Genomic DNA, 23433 nt, shown 5'->3' with positions numbered 1-23433 from the left:
GTCATTCTGTTTCCCCTCCTGCATCGATTCTTATATCTATGGTCTTAGATCAGTTACTTTCTAACAACCTTAATTCAGTTATATGTAACGTTGTTGACACAAATTATCTAGTCTCTCATGCTAGTGTTGGTGTTTCGGAATGGAGACAGTTACTGGCTGTCCTTCTCCAGTCTTAGTATATATTAATTTTCCGTGGGTCCTCGAGAACAGTTTTCGATTTGTTGAACTTCTCGCTCCAGCAATCACCAAATCAAGATTAAAAGAGGCATTATTAAAAACCGAATTTTTCTCGAATTTTGAATTATCATCATATCACTGTCACAGTAAATGCCACCTTCGCCCAAGTACCTCAGTATGTAAATTTTATTTTGTTAATTACGTTTTCTGGGGTGTTCCTCTACGAAATAAACAACTTTTTCGTCTCGGATGTTTCCAAATCACGTTGTATGACATAATGTAGGACTTGTGTGAATACTGCGCGTTCGTAGAAGGTACGATCAAAATGTTGTCAATATTGGCACCATTCTTTTGTCAGCATTTTCCAGTTAATGCGTGCTAGTTTATGAAAATAGGACCTCTCGTGTACAAGCCCGTTTCCGCTCTTTGTCACACAGTGCGGTTACCCAGCGACTCTCGCACCAGATAACATCAGTGTTTCCGAACACTGACCATTAACATATGCTTTTGCCTATCCTGAAAAAGGTGTGAAAATGCACCAAACTTTCTTCATAAATTTTTCTTCAATGGCGGTGATTACAGAAATGGGTCAACAACATGCTTCACCGTCCAGTGGCCAGGACGGATGAAAATGTTTTATTTATAAATGGTAGAATACGAATAACTTCCTTTTTTGCTATCTCCATCAGTTGATTTGACGATACTTCTGCACCATATACGTCAGTAGTATTTTGAATGTTGTCGTTGTCGCTGGATATTGCTTTCGGGGACCATATGTTGCAGACTGCATCAGATTTCGTACGAGCAAATGTGACGCTTCCTGAACAACAGGCGAACGCGCCGGCTCCGGAAACGCATTCACATCCACGCTTTGCACAACAAAACATTCAGTGTTTCCGGAACTACTTTTTATTGTAGTGCCACCTCATGGTACGTGCGTGGGTAGAAGTTTCCAGCCAAAAGGCATGACTCGGATTCGGGAGGACTGGATTAAAATACTCCTCCAGCCATCTAAACTGAGGCTTTCTGTGGTCTGCAACGACCGCTTAAGGGAAGTAAGTACCAGGACGGTTCCTTTGAAAAGGACTCAGACGAATTTCTTGCCTGTCCTTCCCCGATCCGAGCTCTTGTCTCGCAACCTCGTCGTCCAAGAAACCATCATGTTCGTTCCTAAAGAGATGCGTTAGTTCACGATATCGAGATTATATGAAATTACAGGGCATTGGCTGGAACTGCGACTGTGTACCGTAGCTGGACTCAAACTTGGACGCTCCGCTTCTTTAGAACTGTTGCCTTACCCCTCGGCCATCCAGACACGCTTTGCGCCATACTCAAATTTCCAACTGCACGCTCTGCGTACCGCAACGACCCACGTGCATTAACCGCCTACTCGTAGATTTCTGATCCCCATAGGAGTTCGAACTTTGGCTGTGCATCCACATTGAAACTTTTTCATCAAACAAAAAAAGTCAAATGAAGGGTAATAGAGGGAGTGTGTTCATATGACTGTGTAGGAATCACTTTTATCTATTTTTTCCCTTTGTGGGACACGCTTTAACCATGACAAACTACGTTTAGTCATTGTTAACATGGTTACCTTTCGTAGCTCGCCCTCTTCGCAGTGTTTGCTGAAACTACAGCAACGAAGATTTGAACCCTAGACGACTGGAAAATCGTGGCCTGTCAGAAGAGTCCTGATTTCAGTTGGTAAGAGCTGATGGTAGGGTTAGTTTGGCACAGACCCTACCAAGTCGTAGAGCCAAGCTATCAACAAAGTCATGTGCAAGCTGGTGATGGCTCCATAATGGTGTGAGCCGTGTTTACATTGAATGGACTCTGTCCTCTGGTCCAAATGAACCGATCGTTGACCAGAAATGGATATGTTCGACTACTTTGAGACCATTTGCAGCCACTCATGGATTTCATATTCCCAGACAACGATAGAATTGTTATGAGTGATAATGCGCCATGTCACAGGGCTACAATTGTTCGCGATTGGTTTGAAGAATATTCTGGACAGTTTGAGAAAATGATTCGGCCACCCATGTTGCCCGACATGAAACCCATCAGATATTTATGGAACATAATCGAGAGTTGAGTTCCTGCACAAAAATACCTGCACCGGCAACACTTTCTCCATTATGGACGGCTATAGAGGCTGCTTGGCTCAATATTTCTGCAGGGGACTTCCAACAACTTGTTTGAGTCCATACCCCATAGAGTTGCTGCACAACACTGGAAAATGAGGTGCGACAAGATACTGGGAAGTATCCCACAGCTTCTGTCACCACACTGCAGTGTTCGTCCCGGAGACGCAGAGGGACTTAATACGGTGACCTCAGACGCATCGGACGTCGGAGGTCTAGCTACGAAGTAAACATGCAGTAGTAATCAATGGCTGCATTTCGTGCAATTATGAATTTTACTCGGTAGCTTTAACAATTTTATTCATTATCTTTGTCATTTCATTCCCTAACGTTCCTGGTGACAACCTGCATTAGCAGCGTTGGTTCGAAAACATTGTTCCCCGTAAATGACATATCATTTTGCGCCCCCCCCCCCCCCACTACCGTCTGACGTTAGTTGCCTTTCCTTTGCCGTTGGTAACAACTTTAAAAATAAATCGAATCGTGGTAACAGGTTGTCGGTCACTACATTGACATTACTACGTAGACATACGTCTGTAAGATAAATTTTGAAATCTTATTCCAGTTCTAAACATTAAAAAAAGCCCTCAATCTTCAGGCCACAAGTGGCCCATCAAGACCATCCGATCGCCGTGTCATCCTCAGCTGAGGATGCGGATAGGAGGGGCGTGTGGTCAGCACACTGCTCTCCGGGTCGTTATGATGGTTTTCTTTGACCGGAGCCGCTACTATTCGGTCGAGTAGCTCCTTAATTGGCATCACGAGCCTGAGTGCACCCCGATAAATGGCAACAGCATATGGTGGCCCGGATGGTCACCCATCCAAGTACCGGCCACGCCCGACAGCGCTTAACTTCGGTGATCTGTCGGGAACCGGTGTATCCACTGCGGCAAAGCCGTTGCTGCTGAACATTAAGAAAAGAAACAATTCATTTCTGTTTGAGGTAGCTGCTGAGATCTTTAAAAGCTTTTAGAGAAAAATTTATTTTACACTGACGGGAAAAAATTGCAACACCAAGAAGGCTTCGTGCGAAGTAAAGGGCAGTGGGGAGGCGTGCTTCTACTTATGAAAGATGTCTACTCATATTCCGCGCCAACCGCGTAAGAGTGGCGCTAGTAACGCCACCATGAGAACCCGAATCAGATTTGCTTTAAATACGCGCTGTAACTGTCGTGCTCGTTAGTTACCTTTGAGACTGGACTTGGTGAGTTGATGTTAGTCAAGAATGCGACAAAGACGCCGTTATCTACAGCTCACTGAGTTTGAACGAGGACATGTAATGGGGTTACGAGATATTGGATGTTCCTTCCCCGATACTGAGAATGACTTGGCAGGAATGTAGCCACTGTACATAGAGATCCGCTGCTATATCCGCAGGACAGGACAGATAGATTAATTTGTGAAAAGGGCCAAAAGAGTGGCTGTCAGTTGCATTCGAACATACTACTTTATTCATTTGATAAACATTACAGGAGTAAAGAAAACATTAAAAACAGAGCAAACCAAACATCAATTTTAGAACTTAATTCCCGGCTAAATGCACCATTCAATCTTACGCCTCAAGGGCAAATCAACTTTAATTTAAAACCAGCTGAAGGCCAGTCACTTAAGACTCAGAAACAAGAATTTGAATTTTAAAAGGCAGAAGGCCTCATCTTAAATCATTTCCCTAAATTAATCTGAAGGCCCAGACAATCTCACGCCTTAAGGAAAAAACAACTTTAATTTAAAATCGACTAGAAACCGTACATAAACAAACAACAAGGACAAATAAGAAAAGGCAGCACATCAAACGGCGCTCAGAAGTTTCCAAGGGTCGACCTGGAATTCAAACAGTAACGCTCGCTTAGGTGAGACAGGCAGTCGGCCCAACAATTCTCAATCCGACGGCAACCAAACCAAGTCAGTCAACGGACCAAGCGACAGGATAACTTCCGCTCCACCCGACCAGCACCCAACAGGGAGTTCAATGGAACTACGCAGAAGGTATCGGTGCCCACAACGAATTACACATTCAGCTGTCAAACTACACGCCGTGCTGGACAGCCACAACAAGACGGGGAAAATACACTGTCTGAATTTACGTCAACGCCCAGGGCAGGTAACCGGAACGTTAACGACTACAAGGCAGAAGATTCCGCTAGTGAACTTCAATTCAAAAATAATCAAGTTAAGTTAAAACTCCACAGGAGGGCGGCTGGAATTTCGCCATCTTGAAAACACATGTCGTTGCTCGCGGGAATGTCCCAAAAGCTCACAACGAAACTCAAACGACACGATGTGAATAGTTGGGGCTGGCTGGTAGATTAAGTAAAGACTCAACTTTCGTGTGCGGGATGGGTGAGCCATGAACCTCGTAGCAATCGGAACAGTCCCTCACACTCCTACCGCGGGTGCACACCGCCAGCGGCCCTGACCAGACACGTGCCATGGAGACTTCTTCCACGCCAACCGACCAACTGCCCACACACGGCACAGCCGGAAACTGTAAGCGCGAGGCCAAAGATAGTACAAGGGTGCGAATATCGATACACGCTGCTGCTGCGACTCGCGGAGAGAGAGGATAATAGCATAATCGCGATAACCGCGGGAGACTAATCACAGAATAGCAACCAAGGTTTAATGGAAAACGTAACACGAGCCAGCCACGGCTCATGCATAATTGCTGGTAGCGGTGGTCACAGGAAGCTACGGTCGCAAGAAGCCCAGGCTCCAGACGGCTGAGTGGCACTACTGAGAGAGAGAGAGAGAGAGAGAGAGAGAGAGAGAGAGAGAGAGGAGAGTGAGAGTGAGTGAGTGAGTTCGGTGTACGAGGTGCGGCTAGAAAAAAACCGGACTGATGCTGGAAAAAACATTTATTTACAATTTCATGTTATCTCCTTCAATGTACTCTCCTCCTCGGTCTCTACACCGCTCCATACGAATTTTCCACTGTTCATAGCAATGCTGCAGATCATTTTCGGTAAGTCCATACATTACTTCCGTCGCTTTTTCTTTTACTGCTTCAACAGTCTCAAATCTAGTTCCTTTCAAAGCTGACTTGACTTTAGGGAAAAGAAAAAAGTCACAGGGGGCCAAATCAGGTGAGTAGGGTGGATGATCTAAGATGGGAATGTTGTGTTTTGCCAAAAACGTCTTCACTGACAACGCACTGTGAGCTGGGGCATTGTCTTGGTGAAGGATCCATGACTTTTTTCTCCACAAATCGTTCCGTTTTCTCCGTACTCGCTCACGTAGGGTAGCCAGGACGCTAATGTAGTAATGCTGATTCACTGTTTGTCCCTCTGGTACCCAATCAATGTGCACAATCCCTTTGATGTCAAAAAAAACAATCATCATTGCCTTGAATTTCGATTTTGACATTCGTGCTTTTTTTTGTCGTGGAGAACCAGGAGTTTTCCAATGCATCGATTGGCGTTTAGTTTCGGGATCGTAAGTAAAAAACCACGATTCATCGCAAGTAATAACATTTTGTAAGAAGGTGGGATCACTTTCAATGTTTTCCAGGATGTCAGAACAAATCATTCTTCGGCGTTCCTTCTCTTCAATTGTGAGACACTTTGGAACCATTTTTTAACACACTTTGTTCATGTTGAAACTTTCATGAAGAATCTGCCTAACACTTTCCTTGTCAACTCCTGTTAACTCAGACACTGCTCTGATTGTTAAACGGTGATCTTGTCGAAGAAGTTTACCGATTTTGCAATGTTTGCATCAGTTTTTGCTGACAATGGTCTGCCAGTGCGAGTGTCATCACTGGTGTCTTCGCGGCCATCTTTAAATCGTTTAAACCACTCAAACACTTGTGTTCGCGATAAACAATCATCGCCGTACACTTGTTGTAACATTACAAACGTTTCACTTGCAGATTTTCCTAGTTTGAAACAAAATTTGATGTTAACACGCTGTTCTTTCTGTACACTCAACATATTCCGACGCACAGACAAATCGTCAACTACTTAAAACAGACGCCACGGGCAGACTGAGTGCAGGAGGCAGATGAAACTCGAGCAGTAGGCGGAGCGAGAGTCACGTGACAGGCCACGCGACTTTCAGCCTTATTGCATTCGTTTTATTGTTTCACCAGTTCTAGTCCGGTTTTTTTCTAGCCACACCTCGTATATCTGTGGCGCATCGCACTGCGTCTGCAGCAGCTACTCGAGCAACAGTTAGCACCTCAGAGATACATCGAACTGTTACTTCGAAGACCGCTCCGAGCCATCTGCCCTGTCCCCAAACCGTCGCCGTTTGCTGCTTCACTGGTATCGAGCGAGAGCTCAATGGAGGGCCGAGCGGAGATCTGTTATTTCTTCTGATGAGAGTCGGTTCTGCCTCCGTGCCAGTGATTGTTGTGAGTTGATAAGTAGGCCAGTTGAGGGTCTAGCCCCACTTGAGTTACACGTGGATTTATGGCCTGGGGTGCAATTTCTTACAACAGGAGCACTTTCACGGGTATCCCACGCACCCTGACTGCAAATTTGTAGGTTATCCTGCTGATGCGACCTGTTGTGCTGCCATTCATGAACAGCATTCAGAATGGTTCAAATGGCTCTAAGCAATAAAGGGACTTAACATCTGAGGTCATCAGTCCCCTAGAACATAGAACTACTTAAACCTAACCAACCTATGGACATCACACACATCCATGCCCGAGGCAGGATTCGAACCTGCGACCGTAGCGGCCGTGTGGTTCCGGACTGAAGCGCCTAGAACCGCTCGCCCACAGCGGCCCGCGAACAGCATTCCAGGGGGTGTTTTGCAACAGGATAACGCTCGCCCACATACCGATGATGTAGCCCAGTATGTTGTACAGTGTGTCGACATGTTGTCTGGGCCAGCTTGGTCAGCAGATCTGTCTCCAGTCGAACACAGGGACATCATCGTTAGACGACTCCAGCGTCATCCACAACCAGTATTAACCGTCACTGTATTGACCGACTGCATCAGACAAACCGACATCCGGCAACTGCACTACACAATGCATGTACATTTGCAGGCTTGCACTCAACATTCAGGCTTCTTAATATACCAGCATTTCACATTTGCAATTGCTTATCTCGCGCTTGTATTAGCCTGTGATCTTGCTATGTTAATCACTTATATGTGTTACCCAGAGAAACACATTCCTGAAATTTCATTCCCCTTCACCAATTACTTTTTGGTGGCGTGATTTTTTTCCCATCATTGTAGCAGCTTATTTTACCTCTTGTTGCAGTGGCTGCAGTGTTATCCCTGCTGACGGCGGGCTTCGTTGTTGGAAGCGTCGTCATGTGGGGCACCAACGTCTTCGAGGATGCCGTCCTACAGGTAATACTGTTACTGCTAATACAGCAACGTAACGTGAGTGATGTTGCAGCATATGCCACTACCATGGTCCATAAGTAACATTATTTGTGTACTGACTTACAATGTGTTGCACTGTAGTATTGTCTCCACTCTCCTGCCTGTAGACTTATGACGATTGTTAGTGACTCGCGACCAAACTTGTCTCCTTTAAGGCCCACATTTGGCTGCTTCCTCTCCCCGCTAGACACCGTCTTCTATTACTCTCACTTGCTTCTGCAATGGTTCTGACATCAATAATTATCGGCATATAGAAATTTGTTCATTTAACCTTGAAGTATATATGCAGGTGAAAACGGTTACTTTTAATGTAGCAAGGCACGTACAATCACTGACGTAGTAGCATCAGGCCAAATATTTCTATACGTAAGTTACTGAATCTGCACCATGTAGTCCAGTCAACTGGACATGGGAGACTCTCGAGGAATGAAGCAATGATCTGTATTGCTATGTTATGTAGGCAACGGTCTTGGCCGGCCAGTGTGGCCGAGCGGTTCTAGGCGCTACAGTCTGGAACCGCGCCACCGCTCCGGTCGCAGGTTCGAAACCTGCCTCGGGCATGGATGTGTGTGATGTCCTTAGGTTAGTTAGGTTTAAGTAGTTCTAAGTCTAGGGGACTGATGACCCCAGACGTTAAGTCCCATAGTGCTTAGAGCCATTTGAACCATTTTGAGCAACGGTCTCGCCGCAATGGATACACTGGTTCCCGTCAGATCGTCGAAGTTAGGCGCTGTCGGGCGTGGCCGGCACTTGGATGGGTGACTATCCGGGCCGCCATGCGCTGTTGTCATTTATCGGGGTGCACTCAGACTCGTAATGCCAATTAAGGAGCTACTCGACCGAATAGCAGCGACTCCGGTCACAGGAAACCATCATAACGAGTGGGAGAGCTGTGTGCTGACCACACGCCCCTCATATCCGCATCCTCAGCTGAGGATGACACGGCGGTCGGATGGTCCCGATGGGCCACTTGTGGCCTGAAGACGGAGCGCTATGTTGTGTGAATAATACTGCCTGAGAACGGTTAGAAGTCGTCATATGAATGTTCCGTCTGCAGATTCCAAGAGGAAAGGAATGTGGAAAAGGAAGGGCTGGATGATGAGGATTATATTACGACAGGGAACAGCTTCCGTAGCACTGAACGGAACCGTAAAGGATATAAATTGTAAAAGACGCCAAAGATGGAAATATATTCAACAAATGATCGACGACTTTGGGTGTAAGTGCTACTCCGATTAGAAGGGTTTCAACAGGAGAGGTAGTTGTGGCGGGCTGCATCAAACCAGAAGACTGGTCTCCCGAAATTAGTCTTTCGTAAAATGGGTTCCCGGTATGAGTGAAATGAGTGCTTCTGGCCATCGTTTAGTGTGGAGGAAGTGAGGAACACGTTACCCTGTCAATCATTATATATGCACTTTCTTCTTCTGGTGAATCTGCGTCTGCTGAACCAGTGGTGGATTTGAGTGTGTTCACAACAGGTGCAATACACACTTTCCGATTTTCTTCAAAGCGAGTTTCTGTGAAGTTCGATAAACATACAGAAGACATATACTCTAGTGTAAAGTGAAATGTGTAGTACAAAAAGAGACACTATCATTACTTTTTTTGTATTTTAAATTAAAGTAAGCCATAGAACGCAGTAATATGTTGTTTCCGCAGTTTGATCTTCTAAGGTAATAGAAACAATTGTGTTGACCAACTAATGTCTTGTCAATATCTACGTTTTTTGGCTCATTTGCAAAAGAAACTGCTCACTCTTTCTTTCAAAAATGCATTCTCTTGTATAGATTTTGGGAAAGGTCGAGACACTCCACTGAGACTGGAAATTGGAAACCGAATACAGTCAAACGTCCTAAATTCAGTGCTGTTTCGTTCTTGCAGTCCAACCCTTCGACGTTTTCATTTCCACATATTTTGGACCAACAATATTATTTCCTACACACCCTTTTCTTTTAAGCCTGTACTCGTAATCAAGAATGCCATCGTCTGGTTCACTTGGTATGTTTATTTGGATAATCATCTACCTTTGTTACACGTCATCCTCAGGTCAAAGGTATAATAGGAAAGAGAATATGGGTACCCTAGCCTATAGCTCACCGTAATGTGACTCAAAAATACAAACAGTGACAATATACAAGTAAAAATAAATCATATATTTACCAAAACATGTGCAAGACTAAGTTCCCCGTTATCAAGTGTTGTAAATCAAGGAATCACAAATCAAAACACAGCAGCACTGCATATACTAACAACCATTTAAACATCTACTCATGTATTGTGTCGTAACATGAGATATCTAACAGCTTCTGTGCTATGAGGCCCAGCCAGAAATAAAAGGCCAGCAGTAAATACTTATTGTCGAACAAAAAACTCTTTAATGAACAACTCATTTTGAGACACAATACTCTCAAAATGGTTCAAATGGCTCTGAGCACTATGGGGCTTAACTTCTGAGGTCATCAGTCGCTTAGAACTACTTAAACCTAACTAACCTAAGGACATCACACACATCCATGCCCGAGGCAGGATTCGAACCTGCGACCGTAGCGGTCGCGCAGCTCCAGACTGTAGCGCTTAGAACCGCTCGGCCACTCCGGCCGGCCACAATACTCTCACAAAGCTGACAGTTGTAAATAAGGCAGCTGCACATGTGAACTATTGAGATAGGAGTATATTATACTCCCACCTCATGCTTGATTTGAGGGTCGAGAATAAGGACAACAAGCTTGAGATAAGAGTATGTAGGAAACCCACATTCACAAGTGCAGTAGCTGGTAAGATCTCCTGGCCTCCCACTAAGTTAAAATAAGTTTCTCCAGGAAACAGTACATAGGGCTAATTCCATTCCAGTAAGCCCAAAGAACGAGAATGAAGAAATGAAAACACATCGACAGATAACGGCAGAAAGTGGTTTTGACGCGGGTTTAATAGGTGGGATTGATGCAGTGGTAAAACATAGAAACTAACAAAGAGGAGAAAAATCGGAAGAAATATATTCGTGCCATATTGGGAATTATCTCACATAAATCGGCAATATTATTCGAAAAAAGAGGGCCGCGCGGGATTAGCAGAGCGGTCTAAGGCGCTGCAGTCATGGACTGTGCGGCTGGTCCTGGCGGAGGTTCGAGTCCTCCCCCGGGCATGGGCGTGTATGTTTGTCCTTAGGATAATTTAGGTTAAGTAGTGTGTAAGCCCCCCCCCATGAACCATGGACCTTGCCGTTGGCGGGGAGGCTTGCGTGCCTCAGCGATACAGATGGCCGTACCGTAGGTGCAACCACAACGGAGGGGTATCTGTTGAGAGGCCAGACAAACATGTGGTTCCTGAAGAGGGGCAGCAGCCTTTTCAGTAGTTGCAGGGGCAACAGTCTGGATGATTGACTGATCTAGCCTTGTAACATTAACCAAAACGGCCTTGCTGTGCTGGTACTGCGAACGGCTGAAAGCAAGGGGAAACTACAGCCGTAATTTTTCCCGAGGACATGCAGCTTTACTGTATGATTAAATGATGATGGCGTCCTCTTGGGTAAAATATTCCGGAGGTAAAATAGTCCCCCATTCGGATCTCCGGGCGGGGACTACTCAAGAGGACGTCGTTATCAGGAGAAAGAAAACTGGCGTTCTACGGATCGGAGCGTGGAATGTCAGATCCCTTAATCGGGCAGGTAGGTTAGAAAATTTAAAAATGGAAATGGATAGGTTAAAGTTAGATATAGTGGGAATTAGTGAAGTTCGGTGGCAGGAGGAACAAGACTTTTGGTCAGGTGATTACAGGGTTATAAATACAAAATCAAATAGGGGTAATGCAGGAGTAGGTTTAATAATGAATAAAAAAATAGGAGTGCGGGTTAGCTACTACAAACAGCATAGTGAACGCATTATTGTGGCCAAGATAGACACAAAGCCCATGCCTACTACAGTAATACAAGTTTATATGCCAACTAGCTCTGCAGATGACGAAGAAATTGATGAAATGTATGACGAGATAAAAGAAATTATTCAGGTAGTGAAGGGAGACGAAAATTTAATAGTCATGGGTGACTGGAATTCGTCAGTAGGAAAAGGGAGAGAAGGAAACATAGTAGGTGAATATGGATTGGGGGGAAGAAATGAATGAGGAAGCCGCCTTGTAGAATTTTGCACAGAGCAAAACTTAATCATAGCTAACACTTGGTTCAAGAATCATAATAGAAGGTTGTATACCTGGAAGAATCCTGGAGATACTAAAAGGTATCAGATAGATTATATAATGGTAAGACAGAGATTTAGGAACCAGGTTTTAAATTGTAAGACATTTCCAGGGGCAGATGTGGATTCTGACCACAATCTATTGGTTATGAACTGCAGATTGAAACTGAAGAAACTGCAAAAAGGTGGGAATTTAAGGAGATGGGACCTGGATAAACTGAAAGAACCAGAGGTTGTACAGAGTTTCAGGGAGAGCATAAGGGAACAATTGACAGGAATGGGGGAAAGAAATACAGTAGAAGAAGAATGGGTAGCTCTGAGGGATGAAGTAGTGAAGGCAGCAGAGATCAAGTAGGTAAAAAGACGAGGGCTAGTAGAAATCCTTGGGTAACAGAAGAAATATTGAATTTAATTGATGAAAGGAGAAAATATAAAAATGCAGTAAATGAAGCAGGCAAAAAGGAATACAAACGTCTCAAAAAGGAGATCGACAGGAAGTGCAAAATCGCTAAGCAGGGATGGCTAGAGGACAAATGTAAGGATGTAGAGGCTTGTCTCACTAGGGGTAAGATAGATACTGCCTACAGGAAAATTAAAGAGACCTTTGGAGAGAAGAGAACCACTTGTATGAATATCAAGAGCTCAGATGGCAACCCAGTTCTAAGCAAAGAAGGGAAGGCAGAAAGGTGGAAGGAGTATATAGAGGGTTTATACAAGGGCGATGTACTTGAGGACAATATTATGGAAATGGAAGAGGATGTAGATGAAGATGAAATGGGAGATAAGATACTGCGTGAAGAGTTTGACAGAGCACTGAAGGACCTGAGTCGAAACAAAGCCCTGGGAGTAGACAACATTCCATTAGAACTACTGATGGCCTTGGGAGAGCCAGTCATGACAAAACTCTACCATCTGGTGAGCAAGATGTATGAGACAGGCGAAATACCCACAGACTTCAAGAAGAATATAATAATTCCAATCCCAAAGAAAGCAGGTGTTGACAGATGTGAAAATTACCGAAGTATCAGTTTAATAAGTCACAGCTGCAAAATACTAACGCGAATTATTTACAGACGAATGGAAAAACTGGTAGAAGCGGACCTCGGGGAAGATCAGTTTGGATTCCGTAGAAATGTTGGAACACGTGAGGCAATACTAACCTTACGACTTATCTTAGAAGAAAGATTAAGAAAAGGCAAACCTACGTTTCTAGCATTTGTAGACTTAGAGAAAGCTTTTGACAACGTTAACTGGAATACTCTCTTTCAAATTCTGAAGGTGGCAGGGGTAAAATACAGGGAGCGAAAGGCTATTTACAATTTGTACAGAAACCAGATGGCAGTTATAAGAGACGAGGGGCATGAAAGGGAAGCAGTGGTTGGGAAAGGAGTGAGACAGGGTTGTAGCCTCTCCCCGATGTTATTCAATCTGTTATTGAGCAAGCAGTAAAGGAAACAAAAGAAAAATTCGGAGTAGGTATTAAAATTCATGGAGAAGAAGTAAAAACTTTGAGGTTCGCCGATGACATTGTAATTCTGTCAGAGACAGCAAAGGACTTGGAAGAACAGTTGAACGGAATGGACAGTGTCTTGAAAGGAGGATATAAGATGAACATCAACAAAAGCAAAACGAGGATAATGGAATGTAGTCAAATCAAATCGGGTGATGCTGAGGGGATTAGATTAGGAAATGAGACACTTAAAGTAGTAAAGGAGTTTTGCTATTTAGGGAGGAAAATAACTGATGATGGTCGAAGTAGGGAGGATATAAAATGTAGACTGCCAATGGCAAGGAAATCGTTTCTGAAGAAGAGAAATTTGTTAACATCGAGTATAGATTTAAGTGTCAGGAAGTCGTTTGTGAAAGTATTTGTATGGAGTGTAGCCATGTATGGAAGTGAAACATGGACATAAGGTGGGTAGATCACGTAACTAATGAGGAGGTATTGAATAGGATTGGGGAGAAGAGAAGTTTGTGGCACAACTTGACTAGAAGAAGGGATCGGCTGGTAGGACATGTTTTGAGGCATCAAGGGATCACAAATTTGGCATTGGAGGGCAGCGTGGAGGGTAAAAATCGTAGAGGGAGACCAAGAGATCAATACACTAAGCAGACTCAGAAGGATGTAGGTTGCAGTAGGTACTGGGAGATGAAGAAGCTTGCGCAGGATAGAGTAGCATGGAGAGCTGCATCAAACCAGTCTATGGACTGAAGTCCACAACAACAACAACAACAACAGTGTGTAAGCTTGGGGACTGATGACCTGAGTAGTTAAGCCCCATAAGATTTCACACACATTTGAACATTTGAGAAAAGTGGGTTAAATTTGTATTCAGGACAGGCAAGGAACAGCAGCAGAGGCAGGTGAGAATTGGACGGGAAAAGCGAGAGTCAGTGAAGTAGTGTCAGGATGTTTAGAGCGTAATAATAAAGAGAGTAACTCATCGGCGCTGGCTTAGCACCTCAAGAATGAGCAGCATTCGTTGGGTAGGACGACAGCCGGCATAAATGTATTGCACCTCCAAGAAAAATTGTGGCTGTCAGGTTTAAAGCAGAAATTTTCTTGCGTGAACGAATTAAATGAGACGAAAGAGGTGTCCAAGGGGCATACCTGGGCGCACTTTGGTGATGTCCTCCTTGAGAAGTAACCACCAACTTATTTCTCTTACCAACGTTAAAAATTTAATGTTTCCTGTTGGTTATCTTCTATGGATGCACACCTTGTATCATATGAGCATTACTGGTTTTTAACATTTGCTGGGACTGACATACGACGTCCAAAGATTTTGCTGTTGACAGAACCATCGGTGGCGGACAGAGTATACATTGATCAGCCAGAACATTGATCACCGACCCAGCATTGATATAAATCCGTCCAGGCTGTAGCAGCGTCACCTGGCGAGGAGTTACTGCTAGTGAGACGCGCGCAAACTGCATGTAGTATCGGTGACCATGCTGTCCGTGTGTAGAATGGGGAAGGCGCGTGATCTATATACACTCCTGGAAATGGAAAAAAGAACACATTGACACCGGTGTGTCAGACCCACCATACTTGCTCCGGACACTGCGAGAGGGCTGTACAAGCAATGATCACACGCACGGCACAGCGGACACACCAGGAACCGCGGTGTTGGCCGTCGAATGGCGCTAGCTGCGCAGCATTTGTGCACCGCCGCCGTCAGTGTCAGCCAGTTTGCCGTGGCATACGGAGCTCCATCGCAGTCTTTAACACTGGTAGCATGCCGCGACAGCGTGGACGTGAACCGTATGTGCAGTTGACGGACTTTGAGCGAGGGCGTATAGTGGGCATGCGGGAGGCCGGGTGGACGTACCGCCGAATTGCTCAACACGTGGGGCGTGAGGTCTCCACAGTACATCGATGTTGTCGCCAGTGGTCGGCGGAAGGTGCACGTGCCCGTCGACCTGGGACCGGACCGCAGCGACGCACGGATGCACGCCAAGACCGTAGGATCCTACGCAGTGCCGTAGGGGACCGCACCGCCACTTCCCAGCAAATTAGGGACACTGTTGCTCCTGGGGTATCGGCGAGGACCATTCGCAACCGTCTCCATGAAGCTGGGCTACGGTCCCGCACACCGTTAGGCCGTCTTCCGCTCACGCCCCAATATCGTGCAGCCCGCCTCCAGTGGTGTCGCGACAGGCGTGAATGGAGGGACGAATGGAGACGTGTCGTCTTCAGCGATGAGAGTCGCTTCTGCCTTGGTGCCAATGATGGTCGTATGCGTGTTTGGCGCCGTGCAGGTGAGCGCCACAATCAGGACTGCATACGACAGAGGCACACAGGGCCAACACCCGGCATCATGGTGTGGGGAGCGATCTCCTACACTGGCCGTACACCACTGGTGATCGTCGAGGGGACACTGAATAGTGCACGGTACATCCAAACCGTCATCGAACCCATCGTTCTACCATTCCTAGACCGGCAAGGGAACTTGCTGTTCCAACAGGACAATGCACGTCCGCATGTATCCCGTGCCACCCAACGTGCTCTAGAAGGTGTAAGTCAACTACCCTGGCCAGCAAGATATCCGGATCTGTCCCCCATTGAGCATGTTTGGGACTGGATGAAGCGTCGTCTCACGCGGTCTGCACGTCCAGCACGAACGCTTGTCCAACTGAGACGCCAGGTGGAAATGGCATGGCAAGCCGTTCCACAGGACTACATCCAGCATCTCTACGATCGTCTCCATGGGAGAATAGCTGCCTGCATTGCTGCGAAAGGTGGATATACATTGTACTAGTGCCGACATTGTGCATGCTCTGTTGCCTGTGTCTATGTGCCTGTGGTTCTGTCAGTGTGATCATGTGATGTATCTGACCCCAGGAATGTGTCAATAAAGTTTCCCCTTCCTGGGACAATGAATTCACGGTGTTCTTATTTCAATTTCCAGGAGTGTATCTGTCTGACAGAGAACATATTGTGATGGCCCCCCGAGGTTCGGCGCGAGCATTTCGGAAACTGCACAAATTGTCAGATGTTCGGGGAGTGCTGTGATGAGTTATTCAACACGTGGCGAAACGAAGGCGAAACCACGCCCAGACGTCGTCTGGTTGGGCGCCCCCCCCCCCCCCCCTCGTTACAGATGTCACACGCCGTAGGCTGGGCAGGCCGGTAAAACAGGACAGACTTTAACGCTGGGAAGAGTAAAAGTATGTCTGAACACACATTGCGCCGAACGCTCCTAAAGACGGGCCTCCGCATCCGACGACCTATGCAAGTGCCAATGTTAACACCACAAGACATTGGCAACTACGACTGAATGTGGGCAGTTACTATCTTCATACACACACACACACACACACACACACACACACACACACACACACACACACTCACTCACACACACACACACACATACATACATACATACATATACATATAATGGCTACCCACCCATTGACGCTCGTCTGTGCGCTCTTACGGGAATCGTCACCTTAGTGTGCGCGAGTAATGAGTGGATGTGCAAATATCTATAAGGTACATTACGTATGTATATTGTGGACAGTTGGGAATGTGGGTCTCACGGGAAGCGTGCAAGCGATAAGTCCCTGCAGTCGCGCTATACATCTGTGTCCTCGGTCGCTCACATGGATAGAGCGTCTGCTCCCGGGTTCGAGTCCTGGTCGGAGCACACATTTTCAGTTGTCCCCATCGAGGTCGGCAGCTGAGGGTTTCAATTAATTATCATTTATTCTAGAGAAGCTGCACGGTCATCAATGGTATCCTTTCTTTCTAGAACAGTTACTATCTTCATAAACGACGACTGAAATGGACACGTGAGCGTCGGCACTGGACGTTGGCGCAGTGGTAGACCGTTACATGTCTGATGAATCCCAATAATTTCTGCATCCTGCTGACGGGAGGGCGCGAATCCGTCGTCTTCCCAGGAAACAGCTCATTGATACCTGCACTGCGTGACGGAAAGAAGCTGGAGGCGGCTCCACTATGCTATAGGGTACATTCACGTTGGCATCCACGGGTCCAGTGGAGCTCGTGAAAGGCATCGTGACGTCCAGAAAGTATCGTGCACTGGTTGCAGACCACGTGTACCACGTTCATGACGATCATGTCGGCAGTGGCATTTTCAACAAGATAATGCGCCTAGCCACAAGGCCAGAAGTGTGATGGAGTGGTTCGACGAACACAATGGTGAGTTCAAATTGATGTGCTGCCCCCCTCCCCCCATCTCGCCTGATCTGAACCGATGGAGCACATCTGGGATGTAATTGAGCGTGGCGTCAGAGCTCATGGCCCCCCTCCCCAAAATTTACGGAAAATAGGTGACCTGTGTTTGCAGATGTGGCGTCAACTCCCTCCAGCGATCTTACCAAGGCCTCATTGCTTCCATGCCATGACGCGTCGCCGCTGTTATCCATGCTAAACGTGGACATACCGCCTGTTAGATAAGTGGTCCTAATGTTGCAGCTGATCACTTTACATTAAAGAATAGTACTGTCTTCGGTAGGTGAAAGCAGCTCGCTTCAGTTTACAACTTAGCTTCTTCACTCACAATAGGTACCTTGTGATTATGAAGACAGGTTCCGTAGCACCTCAGTGTCAAAAAAAGAATCGATGAAGAAAGGTGCAGTGAACACAGTTGCACGTTAATATTAGTGTGGCTGGACCGGGCTTTCAGCCAGGTTCTTGTGACACTGCAATTTGTGGCCGTTATGCGCCAACATGCTGTTCAACGAAGAGTTTTATGTTGATAATGCATGTTTACTCCTGGTTTACTTTAGTTTTGACGGCACGTAATGGCATAGAAACTTAAAGGTACGTTACACTAAAGGACAATATAAATATTTACATGGTTTGTGTAGTATTGCGATTTATTGATTTGTGTTCACTTATTTTATAGCACTTGACAATGCGACAACGGTGTGCCAAAGCTTGCGGTAAATATAAGGAGTAGTCAAATGAAAAAAAAAGCAGAAGGAAAAAGCGAGGAAATTGTTTATTGTTCAAAAGTAACTGTTAATACATACATCGCACTGTGAGACAAGACGATAAATGCCTTCATGGAAAAAAATTCGCGTTTGCTTGCCGAGCCATAAAATACCCAGGCATGCACCTCTTTGTCGGAAGCAAATCAAAGGCCCCGAATTTCTTTCTTCAGGTCCCCAAAAATAGGGAAACTGCGTGGGAAAACGTCAGGACTGTATGGACGATGTGTAAGGACTTCTCAGCGACACTTTTAGAGCGTAGACGAAACAATCTTGGCAACATGTGGGCCCGCCCACAGGCCATTTCAATATTTTTGGAGCCCTTAGGAACGGCATCTTTGGCCGTCCATTTGCTTCGGACGAACAGCTGTACGTCTGAGTACAATCATGGTTCCGCAGGCAACAGTAAATATTTTTCCATGAAGGCCCTGTCTCTCAGTAGGATAAATATAAGTTATAGCGTTTACTTTTGAAACCATAAACAGTTTACTTACTTTTGTTTCCAACTGTCTCGTTTTCGTTTGACTTCCTCCTATAGGGCCTATATCACACATTCAACAATCGAATGGTTCAAATGGCTCTGATTACTCTGGGACTTAACATCTGAGGTCATCAGTCCGCTAGAGTTACAACTACTTAAACCTAACTAACCTAAGGACATCACACACATCCACGCCCGAGGCAGAATTCGAACCTGCGACCGTAGCAGCATCGCGGTTCCAGACTGAAGCGTCTAGAACCGCTCGGCCACAACGGCTGGCTCATTCGACAATCGGTACGTAACATTCTCAGTACTGATTCATAAGAAAATTTTGCGATGGATTCACAACAGATACCCTGTGATTATGAAGAAAGGTTCCGTAGCACCTCGGTGTCAAACAAGAATCGGTGACGAAAAGGAGCAATGAACATGGTTGAACGTTAATATTCGTGTGGCTGGAGCGAGCTTTCAGTCAGGCTCTTGTGACACTGCAATTAATTGTCTCAAGCGAACTGAGTGCACTGAAAGGAAATCGGAGTACCTATCTGAAAGAAAGAAATGAAAATGCAACGACATATAATGATACTGGTGAAATCTGGTCAGAAATTAGTTGTAATGTATTCGGTTCATTGTCTCGCCGCTGAGTCGATATTAACTAGAGTTAGAAGTAGACAAAAATTACACTACATCTAAGTTGTCACGGAAATACTTTGAATTGAATCTTATCATTGCATCATATCTACTTATCTTTCACCCTCAGCTAATCGATCAGCGAATTGCATAACACACTTCAGATTATGCTTGTTTTGCCGCTCAGGTGTTCTCAGCTGCCTTCCTTGGTTGGACACGTGCTTCGCGATCATATTTTTAAAATACGAAAGGAAAAACTGTGAAAAAATACGTAATTTTTAAAAACTCTCGTATTTGACACAAGTTTAAGAAAGTCTTAAGTGTCCTCCGCAGATAAGATTTTTACCCTATGTAGCAAAATATACAGGTCATCAAAACATCGGATACAGTGAGCGGAAACGTAAATAGGACAGCTGCATATATTTTTGAGTAATTACTGTTCGTCGCAGAATGGAGGTAATGCCTTTTGTCAAGCAGTGAAATGTCATCTGTAATGGAGGATTAAATCTCCCACAAACACTCAGCATTGTGTTCGCAAAAGACTGGCGGGTTTGTCGGAAGAAGTGTTGATGCTCATCATCACGTTCAGTAACCGCGTTTCAACTTAGTTACGTGTAGAGTGATTCCCATCTTTTAACCCCACCACTTTCTCTTTAGGAATTGGATGCTCTTAATAACCGGAAAAATCGAATCCTTTAATCTGATTCACACTTATTGAGTTCTGAGGTAAATCCCCAAATTGCCACACTAATTTCTAAGTGTAATTCGCGCACTACAACATACAAACACTTAACCCTCTCATGTCATTGAAATCCCAGACAAGTTAGTCAATAAATCAACAAATGGGGAAAATAATTTATAAATTTTTAAAACCTTGGGGTTTTGTTGCTTAGTCAGCTATTTAAATGAAAAGTGTAAATATATGGAAATATTCCGTTCACCTTCCCATTCACTCACCGTTCCACAGCACAGTCGCTAGCGTTTCTCCCTATACGTGACTAGCTTAGATGAGTTTGTCGTGAACTTGTTAGAGCCATGCAAGACAGCTTATTGGATTGTGTAGTGTTTCTTCTTCTTTTCTCCTCTGTTCACTGAGAGAAGAAAACTGCTGGGCCGTACCACCTGTTTTATTTGCGGTAAATCTATTTTGAAACGAGATGCAGCAAAAGCGACAAAGAGACTGGAAATTTTGCTACGTGTCGGCAAGGAACGGACGGATGAGTCTCATACTCTACTACAAAACGTTGGAATGCCTGAAGTACATAAGGTACATCGACGTAAACGTATTAAGCAACGTAATGTAAGGAATCTAGTTAACCAGCACGCTGCACAAGTAGATCATAAGAGTTTGAGATCATTTTAGTCTCATCCATTCAATTTCATTAGACTGTTTCATGTGTGCTGAAAAATGTGACTTAGAGGGTGAAGGGAAAAACCACTGCAAAAAACGTCATGGAACCTCAAAAGTTCGTTCTTTAACTCTGAAACACGTACTGCTTGAGAAAGCAGAGACATGCATTGATGATTCTGGTAGAAAGGCTGCCAAACGCATCAACAGTGTTTCGTGTCTAGTAGTTGCAGATGCCCGTTGTCACTGCGGTGATAAATTTGTGTCGAACTCCTCCTCTGTTCGAAAAGAGGTCGGCCTTCATTATACAAACGTTGATGCTGCTTTCCAAAAAGTATGCCACTTTGTGAATTCTTCAGAGGAATGTCAATTTTCACTGCATGATTTATCGCAGAAATTCAATGAGAGTCATGCAGAAGGAGGTACAGTGACCATGAAAGCTCTAACCAACCATTTGACAAGCAGTCAATTCTATTTCTTCAAGCAGAAAATGATTGAGACAGCACTTAGGCTGTGTTTGCTGAAGGGAAGTTGCAGGCTTTCCATCTATTCAACCGATCCTTGTATATTCATAATATTGTACGAATTTTCACTGATCAAACTTCGTCACCTGAGGTCACTGCAAAAGCAGGAGAAAAATTAATTTTCTCTCTCTACAGAAAAACAGAAAAGTCCTGGTGAGAAGACCTTACATGACTCCTTTTTTCATTATTTTACTGTACTTGTAGGTTAGGCAACCAATGCTGTCATACTCTTTCGTTTGCACCGTTTATTGATGCAACATGTCCAGTCCTACCGAGTATTTCTTAAACTTCAGCTGTAGTTTGGGAACAGCTTGGACCAGAGAAACTGGGGCTGGCAGGAATCCAGTTCATCCTGTCTCCAATTCACATCAAACAACCGCCAGCTCCAGACAAGATGTTATTAGTGATCTCATGAGGCTGTACCTAAGGTTGTGGAAGGAAATGTAAGTGTATGATGTCTGTCTTACGCTGCTAAACATGTAAAAGCTGTCGGGCACAAAACTGCCCCATTGTGACGCGCAGTGATTTGATAGAAGATTTCGAGGATGGTTTCCTGTAAATAATTGTATACAATAGCATATTTGTTCAGCAGATATTGCGGTATTTTAGTTGCTTAGCTATTGTATAGACAATGACTATGAATGTATTATAAAGACAGTAACTACTAATTAATTTTACAATAATTTTTAATTCTCGTAACAAACAATTCTGATTACAATGAAAATGTTAAGGTGCATAATACCGAACAGTAGACTGTATAGCAGAATTGTCCTGACTCAGTGAACGTCAGTTTTAAAAGGAATTTTACTATCTTTCTTGTTACCTCCAGATTTTAGTAGTAACATTTACGTGCTACATCTATGTTTCTCAATGTATGAAAGGCAAGTAGTTCTGGAGAAACAGAAGAAAGGTTTAACTGAACGAAAATCGAAGAGGAAAATTATGGTAAACTCATATGCTGAGGGAGTTTTAATCTTCCAGATGGAATGTCTCGAAAACGGTTATCTTGCGAAAAACTTGTATATGATCTTTGAGCGGTACTTCGCTATATACGTATCTTAGAAATATGAAACGTTTTTCGTAGAAATTGAAAAAAGTTAAAAAACGTATCAGGAGTGGGGGGAGCGGTATGTTGAACCACTAATTTCTTAAAACGTATCCTCTATGAGTGTTTTTCCAGTTCCAATACTGTATAAATCATTTCCTCCTTTTTCCTAATTTTCCTGGGATGGGAGGAAAGGAGACTATGCGCGTGGAGAAAGAAATCTTTTCCATTTGTATGGCTGAACAAGTATTCCTGTTTTCCGACATGACAGACATAGGACATGTTTCTTTTTATTGGTAGAATATATACTTTCCAGTCTGTCCAGAGATACGCGGACCATCCCCCCCCCCACCCCCCCACCCACCCACCCACCCACACCAACCGATCCACCGACAGGACATTGTGGCGTTCAGCCTGAAAAAGGCAAATCGATCAAGAAGTACGTGTTTTCCACTGGATAGACAAGCAGAAAGCATTGTTTGGCTTCAGAATATGACTGAAATCGTAGTGTTCATTTAGGTGACGGAAGTAATGGGATACCGCCTAATATCTTGTCGATCCTCCTTTTGCCCTACGGAGAGCAACAAGGCTACGTGACATGAAGTCAAGAATTCGATGGAAATCCCCTGCAGAAATAGAGAGTTATGCTGAATCTATAGTCGACCACAATTACGACAGTTTTGCCGGTGCGGGATTTTGTGCACGAACTGACCTCTCCATTAGGTCCCATAAATGTTCGAAAGGATTCGTGTCGGGCGACCTTGGTGGCCACATCATTCCGTCCAAAATATTCTTCGAACCAGTCGTGAACAATTGTGGACCAGTGACATGGTGCGTGGTGATCCATAATGATTCCATCGTTGTTTGGGAATACGAAGTCCATGAAACGCTGCAAATGGTCTCCAAGCAACTGAACATAACCGTTTTCTGTCCTACCAGTGGAACAAGAGAACCCACACCATTCCATATAAACATAGCCCTCACTATTATGGAGCCTCCCCAACTTGCACACTTCCTTGTTGAGAACATGGGTCCATGGCTTCGTGGGGTCTGCGCCACACTCGCAGCTCTCACGTTACCATCAGC

At 44.7% G+C, this 23433-nt stretch overlaps 1 protein-coding gene and 1 pseudogene across 1 annotated transcript in view; one reads left to right on the top strand and one right to left on the bottom strand.

Annotated features, from left to right (window-relative positions):
- The window catches only part of LOC126203612 (lysosome membrane protein 2-like), a 438898-nt gene that overhangs the window by 194185 nt on the left and 221280 nt on the right, over positions 1–23433 (top strand). The window contains exon 2 of the mRNA XM_049937979.1: positions 7540–7631. Within this exon, the coding sequence (XP_049793936.1) occupies positions 7540–7631 (92 nt within the window). The remainder of the gene's footprint in view (positions 1–7539; positions 7632–23433) is intronic.
- Positions 3110–3227, bottom strand: LOC126204586 (5S ribosomal RNA; annotated as a pseudogene).

The sequence above is a fragment of the Schistocerca nitens genome, chromosome 9, assembly GCF_023898315.1.
Source record: "Schistocerca nitens isolate TAMUIC-IGC-003100 chromosome 9, iqSchNite1.1, whole genome shotgun sequence".
Taxonomy (NCBI): Eukaryota; Metazoa; Arthropoda; class Insecta; order Orthoptera; family Acrididae; genus Schistocerca; species Schistocerca nitens.
This window is presented reverse-complemented; position numbering and strand designations above follow the sequence as displayed.